This window comes from Hirundo rustica, chromosome 13 (genome assembly GCF_015227805.2).
Source record: "Hirundo rustica isolate bHirRus1 chromosome 13, bHirRus1.pri.v3, whole genome shotgun sequence".
Classification (NCBI taxonomy): domain Eukaryota; kingdom Metazoa; phylum Chordata; class Aves; order Passeriformes; family Hirundinidae; genus Hirundo; species Hirundo rustica.
In genome coordinates this window covers 18343776-18360073 of record NC_053462.1, presented here as the reverse complement: position 1 = coordinate 18360073, position 16298 = coordinate 18343776, and the positions used below count along the sequence as shown (strand labels likewise).

The 16298-nt window shown below is 42.8% G+C and overlaps 1 protein-coding gene across 9 annotated transcripts in view; it reads left to right on the top strand.

The window, feature by feature from the left end:
- MEGF11 (multiple EGF like domains 11) overlaps positions 1 to 16298 on the top strand; it is a 261527-nt gene that overhangs the window by 82789 nt on the left and 162440 nt on the right. For all 9 annotated transcript variants that reach the window (XR_009208315.1, XR_009208314.1, XM_040077847.2 and 6 more), the window contains one exon: positions 7069 to 7161. Coding sequence is in view for 7 of the 9 variants with exons in the window: in XM_040077847.2 (XP_039933781.1) it covers positions 7069 to 7161 (93 nt within the window). In the remaining 2 variants the exon portion in view is untranslated. The remainder of the gene's footprint in view (positions 1 to 7068; positions 7162 to 16298) is intronic.

Here is a 16298-nt window from a genome sequence, read left to right as displayed (position 1 = left end):
TATTTGGATCAGGCATTGTCTTTCTTGCAGGATTTGCCTCCTTTGTACACTTAACTCTCTCCTGCCTTTGCACCCATTCCATTGGCTGGAGCTGAGCTGTGGCTTTATCTCCAAACTAGGGGATCAGTGCTGCTCTTACCCAGCCCTGTAACCTGTCCACTTTGCAGGGCAGATGCACTCTAGTGCTCAGAGCCTCTCAGTGCCTTTCCACCATCCCTTTTTGTGCCTTCAACTCCTGCACTTGTTATTAACGCAGCCAAAGGTACAACAGAGTTCAGCTTCCCAACCCCAGTCGTGCTCTCTGACATTTGCTGCTACAAGGAGGCTGCTCTGCAGCTCTCTCTCAGACAGCACTAAATGGTGAGTGCTATCTCCCGTTCCCTCTCTCCACCAGAGCAAATGAAACCAATGGGGCATCAAAGGCCACAAAGCTCTGTAAATGTGTGATTCCCCCGAACCTCTCCTTTTGCAGGCTCTAAACCTCTCTATTACTGATCCAATTCTTTTTACGGTCAGTGATGCGATGCCATTCCTGTCTCAGGGATGTGCTGCTCCAGCTCAGCTGTTCCTCACAACCAGCCAGACGGGGTTCCAGACTGCTCACCAGTGTCAGGGCAACACAGAAACAAGTGACAGTCTCTCTTCCCTCTCCAAAGGAAAGGAAAGGAAAGGAAAGGAAAGGAAAGGAAAGGAAAGGAAAGGAAAGGAAAGGAAAGGAAAGGAAAGGAAAGGAAAGGAAAGGGAAAGGTCCACTTCCCATTCCCTTCCCTTCCCTTCCCTTCCCTTCCCTTCCCTTCCCTTCCCTTCCCTTCCCTTCCCTTCCCTTCCCTTCCCCTGGCACAGTTTCCTTCCTATGCATAACTCCCTAGAGTAAGGCCTAAAGCAGCAGATTGCAGCATGGACTGAAGGAGGTTCTCATCTGTGCCAGCTCCTCAAGTGACAGTAAACTGTGAGCATTCCTCCTGAAGAGCCCTTGGAGTCTGAAACAGTGAGATCTGGCTGGAATTATTCGAGAGCCCCTAAACTAGTCCATACCACAGGCCTGGGACACTCAAGAATGTGGAAGGCTCTGTGCTCACCTCAACAGTGCTCAGAACTCAGGCTGCCATTTACCCACTGACATAAAGGGTAAAAAACTACCACAGAGTTTATGCTTATTAACAAATCTTCATGTCCCAGCAAATGGATACAGGGATTTACTGATCTATTGTCAGTGATGACAATGACACATGTCAGATTCTGCTCTTGGGAAAAGACAAAATCCTCAGAATGGATCTCTGCAGTTCTTTGACTTCAGACATTCACAAGTCATGTCTGGCCTAATCCCTGAGCTTTGGCTGGGTGTCAGGGCTGAGGATAACACAACCCGGAACAGATCAATACCTCCCTGAGGCAATGGTCAGAGATCCCCGTGTCCCAGACAACAAAAAGACCATTGATTCTGTTCTGATTGCATTGATGCAGAGTGTCTAATTCCAAATCTGCAAAAGAAGTGCTGGAATTGCACCTACAGGAAAAGGAGCTGATCTTGTGACCCATTGATGTTATCTGCTCTGCATCAGTCTCATCTTTCCTTTGCTCACATTGATCTCCTTGGGTTTCTGTTTTTCACTGGTACTTTCATGGAAAGATGAAAAAGAAGGGTTGCCATGCACTGAAACAATAAATTCTTCAAAGCCTGAGCAGGCTTTGAGATCTCTTCATCTTCTGAAGTCACTAAACCTTGCATGAAAGTGCTTCTCAAGGTGATAAATTAATGGATGTATCCTGAGCGATGACCACAGAAATAGACATTAAGCAATGCAAAGAGCTATTATCCCACTTCATTGAAGCAATTTTCCAGGAAACCATCAAATCAGCTTGATTCCTGATGGAAAGTCAGTGATTTAGGGGAGGAAATCATCCATTCCACAAATAAGCAATAATGTAAGGATGAGGAAAACCTACCTGGGATGCATTAGCTGTAGTCATCTTTCTTGTGCTATGAAACCTCCCTTTCCTGAGCACAGGCAAAGAGAATCCAGCCAAAAGCTGACTACAGGCTGATCTAATGAAGCTGATATTGTAGACTCAGCACAAGCTGGATCCAGGCCAGTACATTAAGATGGAGGCACCAGAGGGGCCCTGAGTGAATAGATTCCTAATGGATAAGGAGCAAGAATCTTTTTTCATCTTTTTTTCATCTACTTTGAACTCTCTGCATTGTCTGAAACCACTGGCCACGGGATAACAGCAATTTCACCTGACTAAATAATTCTTTACCCTAAAAGCGGCATGAGGGAATGGAGGAATGGGCTAAAATGGCCCAAACTATTTCAGGGACACATTTTAAGTATTGAAGGGGGAAAAAAACCCACTTTTTCCATTAAATTTCTGCTTCGTTTTGTCCAACAACTATCAAGCATGGGGCAAAGTGGTTAAATGGCTAAAATACCAACAACATAAAAGAAAAAATGCAGGTTTACTGTTGTTCCACAGAAAATAAATGAAATTGGTCAGAGTTTGGGCAAGATCAGTGTATAGGGAAGAAAACCTGGCGGAGGTAGGACAGAGAAAAGGAGATATTTTGCAGCAATGACCTTGTGCCACGTGTGCAGTCCAAGTAAACCAGTTCATTCTGTGCAGTTCCAGGCGAGTGCCTGAATTTCTCATTGTGTCTCGTAGCAGCATCCATATTTCCATTTAGCAATGTTTTCCATTATCATAATGCATCTACAGTTATTTATGCTTTCTGTCACCTCCTGGCTGCTCTGTGATCCTGGGCAGGAATCCCACAGAGCCCAGGAAACACCAGCGTGTACGGAATGCTCTGGCAGGGCTCTCCAGCAGCACGCGCTGCCGTGAGCGAGCGCAGCTCACGGAGCCTGATTTCTGTGCTGCTCTGGGTCCTTCACACTTTGTAATCATCCTGCTCTTTGTTTTGGAGATATTTTGCTTGTCTGGCGTGGTCAAGTGGGGCAATGACAGATGGAAGCTGCTGGGTCAGTAGCTGTGAACTCCCACAGGTTGTAAGGACCACCACAAATGTTACCACACTCCAGTGCAAGCGCAAATTCGGTTGTTTGTGACTCTGTCTTTTGTGAAATAAATGCACAGGTTATATTTTTGGACAATGAAATTTTTCCCGTACTTGTTTCCCTAGGATGAAACTCTTCCCTTACTGCACCTCAGCCTCTGGGAAAGAGGCTGATCGTGGAGCTCAGTGGTGCCAGCAGTCGGTGGCTGGATGATGTGATGAGCAGGGTGTCACAGTGGGTGCAACAACAAAGTTAAACCATGCAAAATCATAATTTGTGTCCATACAGAGGAATGCAGCATCAGGGACGACAGAGCAACTCTCCATCCCTGCTTTTGTCTGGGCTGAACTCCCTGTGGTTCCCCTTAGCTGAAGGAACTCTGTAGTGGAATTATTCTGCAGTCTGTTCCACTGAGCTCTTCTCCTCATTGCAATATTCTGGCCACTTCACACCTTTGTACAGAGGAGACACAGACAAACCATTTATCATATCTGAATTCTGGGCAACAATTAAAGAATAAGCACTAGCGTTAGAGGAATTCATTTCTCTAGTGCAGCCATTTCAGGTGTGAAAAGAGTTTAATCTTTAGGTCTATTTCCCTGAGGATTGACCTTATATGTTAAAAAAAGGCCAGTCTGTAATTATAAAGTAAGTGATAAGCATCAAATGGATTGTTACAGAACCCTTTTGTTGCCTTTATTGCATGATAAGGAGCAGTTGCTGTGTAACCTTGAATGTGGGCAAATAACTCATGCTAAACACATTGCGACAAAGATGGCATTTTGGCAGGGCTTTGATGTAGGTCATTTTATTACCAGGCTGAATCAAACTACAAACTGATGTCAAACTCATGCCAAGAATGCTAATAATACCCTGATCAATGAGGTGCTGGATTGCTCAAGTGAAGTGGTCGAGGGAAAATGCAGACATAAAAAGTCTGGAATTCCAAAGGTTGAAGTGCTTGGAGTATTATACTGGGAGGAATTATATTCCTTCCATTAGGACAAGTTTTCTTTACTCCAGGGGCCTTTAGCTGAGTGTTGAACAGGACAGTGTCAGAAAGTATATACTTATCTTTATTTTTCTTGACCTTTATGTGCAAGTAATTTTTATAGTTCCATTAACTAGTAAGATCATTTGCAAACCACTGTACAAAGTGTATTATGAAGAATGCCTTGGGGACCATTGTATCCTATTATGTTGAATGTTAATAGAATGAAAAATTAATTTAAACTCTAAAGACTTGAGCAAGGCAAGACTTCCCTTTTATAGGAGAAATTCAAAATTTTATTTGCTGTGGTAAAACTTTAGAGCTGTACCCTAATATGACCTTTATAAGCCTGGTTTGATTCAGTCGGTGCAGGAGTCTGCTTGTTTGCCGCTTTAAATAAAATTACTTCTGTCAAAGCTTCTGTGTTTAAAGAGGGGGGGTTTCTGTCACCCTCACATTTGGGATTAGTCACTAGTGAGCCCTGAGCTCACAGCTACTTGTTTAGCAATTAATCAACCAGAGATGAGAGAACCCACAGTTCCAAGAAGCATCTTCACATTACTTGAATCTTTAATTGCTCATTAAACATTGTCAGCTTCAGCGATGTGGGATTTATGAACACCTGAAAACAAGGATACAGTTTTTATAATACATTTTTGATTATTTTTCATGTGACTGAGTGCTTTAGAATGAGTTCTCTCTTGAGTCTTGCTGCTAAGTCTCACATTGCGCTCTTCCCATAGGACTGCAGCTAGACAAGTGATTAAGGAAACTTTATTGCTTAATTAGTTGCTATTATTTCATATTTCTGTTAACATAGTTAAGGTGTGATAAATTTGTGTGGAAATCAACTAAATATAGAACAGTAATGTGCAGGAGTTTTGTTACTTGGAAGAGTAAAGAACCAGTCCCCCATCAACCTTCTTGCTCACGTTTGCCTTGAGGTGAGAACGTGGCCCACTTAAAAGTGTAAAAAATGCTACACATTTTATATGTTAGAGTGATTTATTATTGCAAATGTCTATACAGGCAACAGCAAAATCTCAGTTTTGACTTCCACATCTCTTACAAAACTAGGATGTCGCATCAATGAGAAATGTACTCTCAGCTAAAGCTGTGCAGGGCACAATTCCCAGGGTATCCCTACCCCAGCATATCCTGTATCTATCAGCACACGGTCGTTTGAATAAAAACCTGTGAGTTTGTGACTCTTCTGTATGTGAACTTCTCCGTGTTCTGGATAACCAGCCATTTTCAAATGGTTGCATGAAGGTGCATATATTTTTATTGGAAAATCCTGTTTATCTAATATCCTGTCCTGAATTTCATCCTCCAGCTTCAGAGTAGGATGCTTCACTGTCTCCAGAAAGCCTAACTCGAGTAAAATAAATGCACAAAAGATTAGGACAATTAGTGACTAGAGATTAGCTATGAATATTTCATGCCCACTGCAATACTGTCTAAACACAAGATATGGAATAAAGAATAAATTGCATTTTTGACATGCAGCAAACGTAGAAAGGAAATGATTAATTTAGAAAGATCTTGCAGTCGTTTTAACGTGGGAGTGTTCTAATCACTGGTCACATGGGATCTGCTGGATAAAGAGCAGGAAAGTTTTCCCCACGGGATTATTCTAAGTTCACCTGCATTTTGATGTTGGATTTAAATATTTTGTGAACAGCTCAATGCGTTTGGTCTTCAATTACCCAACCACAGAATAGGCAGCAAAATGTTTCCGTGAGCTCTGATGGCAGCCTGTGTGTGGGTCCAAGGTGTGATCCAGTCTGGGAGTCCAACCAGAATGTCAGGTGTAGCAGGAGTCATTCAAAGCTACAAGGCCGTGGTGGAGAACTTTTGGCACAGGAGGTATCTGGGAACTGAAAGGGTTCCAGCTTTCATTTCACCTGCAGATCAGGGAAACTTCCAGAAGCTTTGCTGGCTGATTTCAAAGGAATTGGATGGTTCAGCTCCATTTTCACTACAGCAACCCAAAGCTACTTCCCCAGTTAGCTTTGCTAGCCTTGGTGTAAACAGGAAGGAATTATCTTTGTCTTGGATAAGTCTTTTGTAGTCCAGCTTCAGGCAGTTCTTGGTTAAGTAAACTCAATACCCACCTTTCCCATCTGATATAAAAACACAGGATACACAACCATAGGTTATATATGATCTAAACCATGTACTTTGTACATTTGTACATACGGTTTAATACAGTGACCTCATTGCCACTCCACATTTATTAATAACTCGTATTGGTCTAGATGGAAATGATGTGTTCCAACTTAACCATCCAATTTGAAAACGGAGTTTTTGGCAGTGTCCTACGTGGTAAAATGGAAACAAGGTAGTAAGCAACAAAGTTCAGTCTTTAAAGCAGTTGCTCAGTGCTCTCCAGGTTCTTTAGTATGTGATGGGCACACACTGGAAACTGTCAGACACTGAAACAGCGCAGGAAAAGAGAATCCTGAGAACTACCAGCTGTTCCTTGCCCAACCTGTTTGCCTTGGTTTGAACTTGGGGATACTGAACTGCCAATATTCCACCAGTGAGACAGAGAACTGCACTTGTGGAAAACTGGCTGACCTTCAAAAGACACAAATGCACTTACAGCCACTGCATCATGGAGTAAAATTATTTATTTTCCTAGATGTTGTTTACAAATCTGTTTTGGATCTTAATACACTTTCAGGCTGAGCTCCACTTTGTCTTATGAGCAGTTGCAATTTGAGTGCGGTGTAAGAAGCTGCTGTTCTGTAATATAATAATAATAAATGTCAGTTTGGTAAAAACTTTATTATGAAACAAAATTGCTAACCAAAGGAATTTCTGGTGTGTGAGTTTTTCATTACAGGGCTGAAGTGACATATAAATTTATTGCTGTCAAGAGACCTATATTTTATTTTGGTCACTTAGCAATAATTAAATCTTGCGAGTAATTATTTTTTTGTGTGTTTACTTTAATATTTTTAAACAAAATATTGCTCTCTAAGGCATTGTTTAGGGTATGTTTAGCAACCACTTAATATATTTACAAGGCTGTGTGTTGTTTCCTCTCGACAGCACTGTGCACAGAGGAGTGTGTGCATGGAAGATGTGTCTCTCCTGACACGTGTCACTGTGAACCAGGCTGGGGAGGGACTGATTGCTCAAGTGGTGAGTAAAGATACCAAAATATGATAAAAATATGTGTTGCTATTTAAAACCAGGCCTTATAAAGCAGTGGCCTTAGAACTTGGATGCTTTGAATGCAAAAATGAGGATTGTCTGCTGGTTGGTTGTAAGAATTCGTACGGGGTTGGAACAAAATGACCTTTAAGGTCCCTTCCAACCCCAGCCATTCTGTGGTTCTGTGAATATGTGAGAATATTCATAGACCCTTTCCTAGGATAATGACATTGGACTTTTTTGCTTGTGTTTTGCAAAGAAATGTGAAATGCAGTGGAGGATGCTGTTAATGCTTTTGGTCCTGTTATTAGGATACAGATAATAGAGCTCTACAAGGAGTTTTTTCTCTCTCAAATCTTTAATACAGAACTTTCTTCATGAAATACTCTGTGGAGTGTTAGAGCTGTTTGCAAAGCACTCTCTCCACATAGAATTCTTGTCCTGTTCAAGCCGGTGGGAGTTTCACCACTGACTTTTCAGGCAGCCCAGATTCTCTCCTCTGACTTAGAATCCATTCCTTAAATCCATACTGCCGAAGTTAGGGAAATGGGAGTTGGGAGTTCTGCACCTTTTACTAGGGAATTAATCCACACTTGAGGCTTTCAATTCTTTCAGCTGGCAAGGCTGTGTTTGTTAAACTCTCTTAATTGGGAACGGTGAGTTTGAGGGGTTGGCTCATGCTGGAATGGAACAGGCAGCACAAACACCCGAGTGTGATCTAACACAGGCCTGAGACATTATTGACAGAACAGGAATAAGCTTGTTAAATGGAGTCAATTTGTGCATCAGGCAAGTAAATAAAGCTGCATGGGGAGAGGTGCTGGGAAATGAAACTGAATGGATGTTTTGTTTTGTGTTGGTTTCCTCCCTTTCTCCCAAATTGATTGGGATCTTAAGAAAGAAGCATCATTACCAGTCAAGAAGGTAACAGAGAAGGGATCCATAGAGGGGGGAGCTAGAAGGGAACGGGAGGTAAATGTGCCGGAGGATGAAGGGAATGGGAGGTGAATGTGCCTGAGGATGAAGGGAATGGGAGGTGAATGTGCCTGAGGATGAAGGGAATGGGAGGTAAATGTGCCTGAGGATGAAGGGAGTGGGAGGTGAATGTGCCTGAGGGTGAACACGACCAGAGGCTGAAGGCAGGGCCAGATTCCTGGATGGCTTCCTGGGGTTTTGTCTGCAGCTCTGCTGAATATCCCCTCCATTCCAGCACAACAGGGAATAGGAAGGGAGCAGGGAGCAAGGACTTTAATCCAGAGGGGATGTGGGTGCTCCAGCCCTGGGGGTGTTCAAGGCCAGGCTGGACAGAGCCCTGAGTAACCTGGTGTGGGGGTGACATCCCCCTGCCCACGGCAGGGGTTGTGTTGAGATGATCAGTGAGGTCCCTCCAACCCAAACCATTCTGGGATGATATGATTCCAAGGATGAAAACAAAGGCAATGCTATGGGGTTTGAAGCAACATTTTGGGATTACCTGGAATGTGGACAAGGGAAATACTGGGCATCGTGACATATTGAATATCTATTTTTAAAAATATTTTCAAAAATAAAAAGAATACCATCAATTGTGAGCTATTGTATAGATTATTGGGAACTCATTTAATGTTTTGATTCTTCTTAGGACTAGATTTATTTTAACCTTCCAGTGAATATTTGTACTGTGCATGTGCACTAACAGAAGTTAAAAATAATAAAAAGTACTATGACAATAAGGACGTGCAGATACAGATTATACTTTTATATACATGTGCACTCACAGAGTAAAAAGCACTTAATTCTGTGTAAAAATGTCCAGGAAAGGATAAGATGTCAAAGTACAGAATGGTCTTGTGGACTAAAACTACCCAGTGACTCTTATTAAATTGCTCTAATCTTGCAAGTGGAGATAAAAGAAAAAGAAGGTTTTTCCTATATTGAATATTTAGCTTTTTAAAGTAATTAGGAATATTAAACCACTGACAATGATTGAGATAGAAACATTATTCATAACTTTTATTTCCGCACTGGGCAGGGATCCAGTATATTTCATTTATGAGGTTTCAGCAGTGGAAGGAGAAGTGTTAGCCAATTCCTAAATTAAATATGCCCTGTTAACTTTTATAAATGATAGCCCAAGATTAGCTTCAAAATTTAAGCTTTCATTTTATTAATATAATTAGTGCGTTTGCTGGCCTGTAGTGCCCATTGTCTTTCATTCCACTTGTTATCTGCTGGGTAACACGTGTTCCTGTCCCAAGGTCTGATCCCACAGGCTCTGCCCAGTGGAATGCTCCTAGGAGGGAAAGTCAGTTTTACTGCACCTGAGGACTGCTCACCTTTGGGCTTGAAACTAGAAATCTGGGTGACTGGACTCTCCATTGTTAGGAGACTTTGTCTAAATTCAGAGGTTTAAAGGAACAGATTCAGTATTTCCAAGAAAGGGGGAATCTGGAAGCTTTGCTGAACTGACATTAACCAGCTTTTTCTGATACATGATCCACGTGTTAAATCATATTTTACTGTTATCCAGTTATAATGTGGAAATTAATTTTCACTTCGACTGGAATAATGTGTCGCCTGTTCCTTCATGACCATTGGGTAACCAACGAAGGCCACGTGTTTGCAGTGACAGAGGCTGTTTGTGGTGTTCCTGCAGGGACAAACCGAGGCTGGTGGTGAATGGTGCCACCCCAAAGCCGTGGGGCTCGGGAGCTTCCCAACACATTCCTCAGGATCAGGGATTTGGTGCAGTCACAGGCATCTTGCTTTTCATGTTGGCTGTTTGAAGGCTTTCACTGTGAGAGGGATCACCAGCCAAAACACTCCCTTGAAATTGAGCAAAGCCCCTGGGGGCTGGAATGGTTCCTGAATGATCTCTCCTGAAAGCACCGCTGCAAAGTGGAGCCTCCCTGACACTGGGGCTCGTGTGTTGTCATTTACTCGGGGAAGATCTAAGGGTGCTCACTCCTTCTGAGATACACCCTGCCAACACAGCCATTATAACTTTCTAAAAGTTATTTCTAACTTTCACTTGATTTGATGGGTGAAATTCAACCACAAGCAAAGCTCCAGCACAAGGTCCAAGTGTCACTTCAGAATCACAAGTCAGATCCAAATATTCTTCTTTTTTAGTGTGCCTATGCCTGGAGAGGGTCTGAATTCTGACACTGAGCCCCAGTTTCCCATGGAGAGGCAAAGTTCTGGTATAAAATGCAGTTCCTCAGCGTTACTATTCTCCCTTGGCTAAAATATTCTCAATTAAATGTTTTGAACAGTTAAAGCTCCAGCCTGTAGTCATGCAAACAATTTAATCATCTTGCTCAGACTCGGTTTCATGCTTTCCTAGAGCCCAGCCTGTAAGACAACAGTTACAAAACTTGCTTTCCAGTGCAGCTTTCCAGTGACTTACCATGGTACATGTTAGAGTTCATCTGTTGTCAAGGTTAAAATAACTTCAGATGAATTGCTAAACAATTATATAAAAAACCCCAGTGCCATATTCAGCTCTGCATGTCTCTGTACCTGTGTTTTACTGCATGCTGTTGTACATCTGTCCATGCCCACAGGCCTAGCCTTGATTTCTTGCTATAAAGCTGCAATATATTAAGGCTTGATTACCATAACACTAAAAAGGGGAGTAATGAGGTATTAACTAAAGAAGCTCTCGAATAAAATGTTTTCAGCATTTTAATGATGGTAAAAATTAAAAGGAAAATACTCTTTAAAAACCACTGCATACCTCTCCCTTCCCTTTTAACTTGTCTTATTGAATCGTGCCTGTTTTGTCCATGCAATCTGGACTGTTGGTTTTTTTAAATACAAAGCAAGATTGCAAATGCTCTGTGTGAACTTACCTGCTCACCTTTCCAATTATTTCAAAGCAATTAGCTTCAAACAGTATGATATACTGGCTTGAAGTTCTGATGGGGATATAATTGCCTGTTGGTGGTTACCTGGCCTCTTCTGGGTCTTGCTCACAGCCATCTGTATTTACAGGCCCTTAGGCCCCCATCCAGCAAAGAATTTAATCTTACCCTCACACAAATAGGATTTTTCCTCTGCTTTAAGTATTTAGGGAGTTGTTGAGTTAGTTTTGAAGAAATAGCTAAAAAAATCTTCAGTGAAATCTATACAAAGTTCTCATTGAAATTATCAGGCCTGTGAGGAATAAAGTGGTCTTTCTTTCAAGATGTTAATTAGGTAATTTTAATGAAGAGCATTTTGACTCTCATGAGAATTATTTATTGTGAGGAAGGTCACAGAAATTTTTCTGATTAATAGGGCATTCTCAAAAAAGGGGCAACAGGTAGGAAAAAGAAAGTTCGGGGCAAGAACACCGAATTAAAAGCAAAAATCTTCCAAGACTGTGTGTGTCAGGTTGACAAATTTCAAAGTAAACAAACACAGAGGTTGCGGTGAAAAAATAAAATGGTTTTCAAAGTGTTTAATTTGTTATTAGCTTTGAGAGAAAACACAGTACTCACCCAAAGTGTAACTGAAGAGATATTGGCATAATAACACCAAACCATCTTTCTTGCTGTGTCACCTGGGGGAGAGAGATTACGGTGCTGCTGTCTGGCATAGCCTGATCCATAACATATACATATGGATAACAGAGTTTTCCTTGGAAAAGATGTTTTGTACAAGCTGCCACTGGGAGCAGGAACCTATTTCATCTTTATGTCTTTGTCAAAAATAGCCAAGGTCATAACGACAGGCTGTTGTAACATCACAGCAAGATCACTTTTAAGGGTATAGCCCTGGAGCAGCTGGAGTGCCTCAGTCCTGAGACTCGTGATGAATGGGAGCAGCAGATCCTGTGCTAAATCTGAACGGGGTTGTTTGACAAGCCATGGAAAGCAACAGCACAACTCTCAGGAGAAAAATGAAGTGTTTTAAAGTGAGGCTGTGGTGGTTTTCAGGCTTGATTTTGGCATTCATGTTCTCCAACTGCTTTGAACTATTTCTGAAGAGGAAATGAAGTTCAAAGGAAAGATCCCTAGTTCATGAATTCGGACTCAAACAAAATTCATGTGGGAGGCTGATCTGCCAGAATCATTAGCTGATTTTTCATCCTCAGATTTTTAGGATAGGATTGAGCAGGAAACCACCAGAGTCCACCAAAGAGGGGCAAAGATACAAGACCACAGCTCTTTTAGGCTGTTTATGGGGTCCTGCTTAGATCCAGGGCCTGCCCCTGCGGAACACCTGCCCATGGCTCTTGTCTTGGAATTTGTCACTGTGGGGTTTGTACCTCAGTGACTGCAGTGTCCAAGTGCCAGCTGAGGTCACAGAACTGGGTACAATCTTCCAGGTTTACACCACAACCCAAGTGTTTCATTTGCCATTCCAGCTGCTGGGTTTAGAGGCACTTTCTTAAGATCTGTTTGAAGATGTTAAACTGCAATTGCGATCCAGTCTTAATTATTGCTTTAGCTGAAACGGGATTTCATATCCATAGCATGTGGACTTCAAAGTTTTAACACACTTTTCATTTAAGCCAAGCTCAAATTACAGCTTAATTTTGATGTGATTTGCAGACTCAGTGACAACTGCATCATGCAAAGAGATGCAAATGTACAAAATCAAACTCCAGTGAGGCTCATACGAGGATCTTTCCATAGCAATTACAGAGCGGAATTGATTTCTGTCTCTCAGTTCCAACAATTTGCTCTTCCTTAAACTTAAAAAACACCCATCTCCCTTCAATCACTGCTGAACTGGTGTAATCAGGTAAACAGCTTGTGTTTAATTTTTGCCTCTGCTGGATGTTGGGCCCACGCACCAGGGCTCAGGCCCTGGGTTTTGTGTGTTCCCAGGCTCTGTGGCAGCAGCTCTTCCCGGGCCCAGCCCACGCAGGACAGCCTGTGACAGGGAATGAGATGTAAACACAAGCTGCTGTGCAGTGCCGTTGGTGGCACAGCAGCATGTCCTGCGTGTATTTTTACACAGATAATTTGGCTGCATTAAACCGGCCTCATCCATCACTCTTCATTCAGTGGGAATATTTTGTCTCTTGCTGAAGCTGTTGATATCTGCCCAGTCTTTTGTGGCAGTTTCTCCTCACTTTGTGAGGGATGTGTATCCTGTATCTTCTCAACTTCCATGAATTAACCACTTGGGAGGTGTTGCAAGCTTCTGGAAAGGTACTGGAGTCATATGAGCCTGAGCTTCTCCCACAGTAACAGGGGCAAAGGTTGATTCTGGAAAAGGAAAAGTAGAACCAGGATTTACTCTGGGCAGGAACTGCTTTCTGTCCTTCTGTGTGATTCATTGGTGATGAATAGATCAGCTGCCAGTTGTCCTAAGTCTTGTACTAAAGTGAGTGAAAAATAGAAATTCAGCACCCTGTGTCCTTTTACTTTTCACCTTCATTTTCCCTGTCAGAGTCTGGGAGAGTTCTTCCTTCCCTAAATCAGCTGGTTGTGTCTAAAGCCAAGGTAGTGACAGATCATTTCCCCAGCACTCCCAGCCCTCCTCTGAGACTCCCTCTTTTGGCTGATTTGAAGAGTCAATTGAGCTGACCTGACTCTGTCTGTTCCAGTCCCTGGAGTTTTGTCTTCCAGCTCGTGCCTTGCTCTCAAGGCTTGATCCAGCCTTGTACTTCATACATATGAATAGTCCTTTTAAAGTCAATAAGGAACAATCTTAACTTCTTTAAGTTAAATAAATGCTTAAGCCATTACCTGAATGGGAACTCCTGAGGTGGAGATCAGGTTGGTGAGGATCTCTTTTATAGGGGCCAATAGTTTCTGAGTGTCATTCAGGATGAGCAAGGGCACGAACATTGCTTGGGTCCCACAAATGAGAGGTGTGAGGACAGGTAAGACCCAGTGAGACCACTTGGGCACAGCAGGATGGAAATTCAGTGTTCCATGGAACTGAACAGCCATTCTTTACACTGGGTATCTCTGCAAAATCACTTTGAATCCAACACTGAATTCCTGCTGAAAACCAAAAAGGGAAACTGTGAGCAAATCTTACAGTGCACAGCCTTACTGATTGCCTGTCGGTAGGGCAGTATGTCAGGGACTGGTGCTTCCAAAAGGGACTGAGAAAAGGCATTTAGGTTTTGGAGCGGAGAGCTGGGTGGGAAGCTCTGGGAGCAGGAAGGGTTATCCAGGGAAATTGTGTCCCAGGGCATCCAACAATGTTGCTGAGGTGTTTGTAACATGGCAACAGTGAAGCTCTCCCAGAGAACCTGGAGCACAACTGAGCTGTGTGGCTGCTCTCTGATCTGGGGAATGGCTTGATGATTGACTAAAACTTTGAATTTTCAGGGTAACTTTCAGCAAATGAAACCATGGTTACAAGCACTGAATGGGCTAAACGCATTCCCGTGCAGGTTTGTGCAGTTATGCAAGAGGGAATTTGGCTCCCATACATCTTCTCTTGGCTGCCAAACTGGTGAGAGCAGAGCAGACTTCACAGAGAGGCAGCGTATGTGTGACGAGTTGTTAGTTTTATTAATTTGACTGAGGTTTTTCTCACTTTAGACAGAATAATAGCTATAAAAGAAAGAACCTACTAAAATATCCTCTTTAATGAACTGAATTGCTAATGCTGAATTTCATTGCTGGAGCATCTTACAATAATGTGGCTTTAAATGTGCACTACACAAATGAACAGACTTTAGATCAATTTAAAAGTACCATTGGTATAATTTTATGGCCTGGTCACTAAGAGCTGTCACTCGGAGAAAAGAGCAAAATTTCTTTGAGCTAAGCGTAGGCAAAAATCTCAGCTGTGGACACCCACTCAAAAGTATTCCTGGGGTTTTTGCTTGCTAAAAAATATACACAAAAAAATCAGTGGTCCTTAGGAAAGCTTCTAAACCACTTTTGCCTGTGTTAGATGTGGTGAGGGAGTCTAAGGCATGCTTGGAGAGGGCAGAGCTCTGCTCAGTGTCCAACACTAAGGTATCAGAAAATCCCCCAGGAGCTATTTCAGGCAACTGAAGCTTGAGAAGCCTCAGGCCTGTTCTGACTTTTTCTGGTTTATGAATTACTGCCCCCAAAGACAAATGCTACAACTGGGAAAGGCCCTAGTGTTCCATCCCATGTTCTTAGGATTTTTTAAAGCCACTGTTCTTCTTCGTTAAAATACTCTTTTCTGGGCAGCCTTTAAGGATTGAAATCAAAAAGGGAAACCAAAGGTTTCATTCAAAAGTTAGACTTGAAATTTACCTCGGGCCTCCAGCAGCTAAAATTGGCTAGAAAATGGCAGATATTGATCACACAGCGTTGGACACCAGCCTGCCTGTGTGTGGATACCCCAGAGCCGAGGCACAGCCAGTAAATCACTCCAAGAGCACCGGGGAGTGTGCCCAGGCATGGCAGGCAGGCACATGAACACACAGCTTTCCCTGGTACTGAGGGTTTCTTTGTTTAGGCTTAGACTTCAGGGTCTACATACCGAGCTGCTAAAATACTTTATTTCAGGAAACAGCAGCTGGGTGTGTTTCAGCTGCTCTTTGGCTGCTGCACCGAGCAGTCCCCATTGTCCGTGTCCCCTCCCACTGACCTGGTGTTCCACGTGGGCAGTGTCTGCTCCAAGGGGAAGTGTTACATGCTGAGATTTGTCCTCAGGCTTCACCCTAATTTTGTGTGAACTTAGCTCAGCCTCCACAGGGTGGGAAGTCCTCATTTATCCTTGATTTCAGTGGGAGTTGGGTATATTTGTCGTCTGGATTGACTGGGCCCGTGTTGGAGCTGGAAAGGGACGGTGGTGGTGGGCTGGGAAGAGCTCAGCCGCAGTTAATATCTGTGCTAAAGAGGAGGGAGGCTCTAATGTACAGCTGGCCTCGGTGTCTAGGGTGGGTTGCATTTAAAATACAGCCTGGAGGCAGCTTTGCTAACTTTAGAGATGTGTGATGAGAGGATCTGCAGGAGACTTCGCAGAAGTGGTGCAACACGACAGTTTAAAGTGAGAGCGATAGCACCGAGCTCCTCCATCGGGCACGTGGCAGCAGAACGGATTATTCTGCTATTTATTGGTTTTAAAGTTCTTTCCATGGCAATGAAATATTTGTGTAGGAATAAGAGACCTCTTTAGAGATTTATCTGCCATTGTACAGGTTGACACTCTGGAGTTTCTCTTTGAAATCATGTGAATTCCTGATAGCTTCTCCATGCAGGAGGCCATGG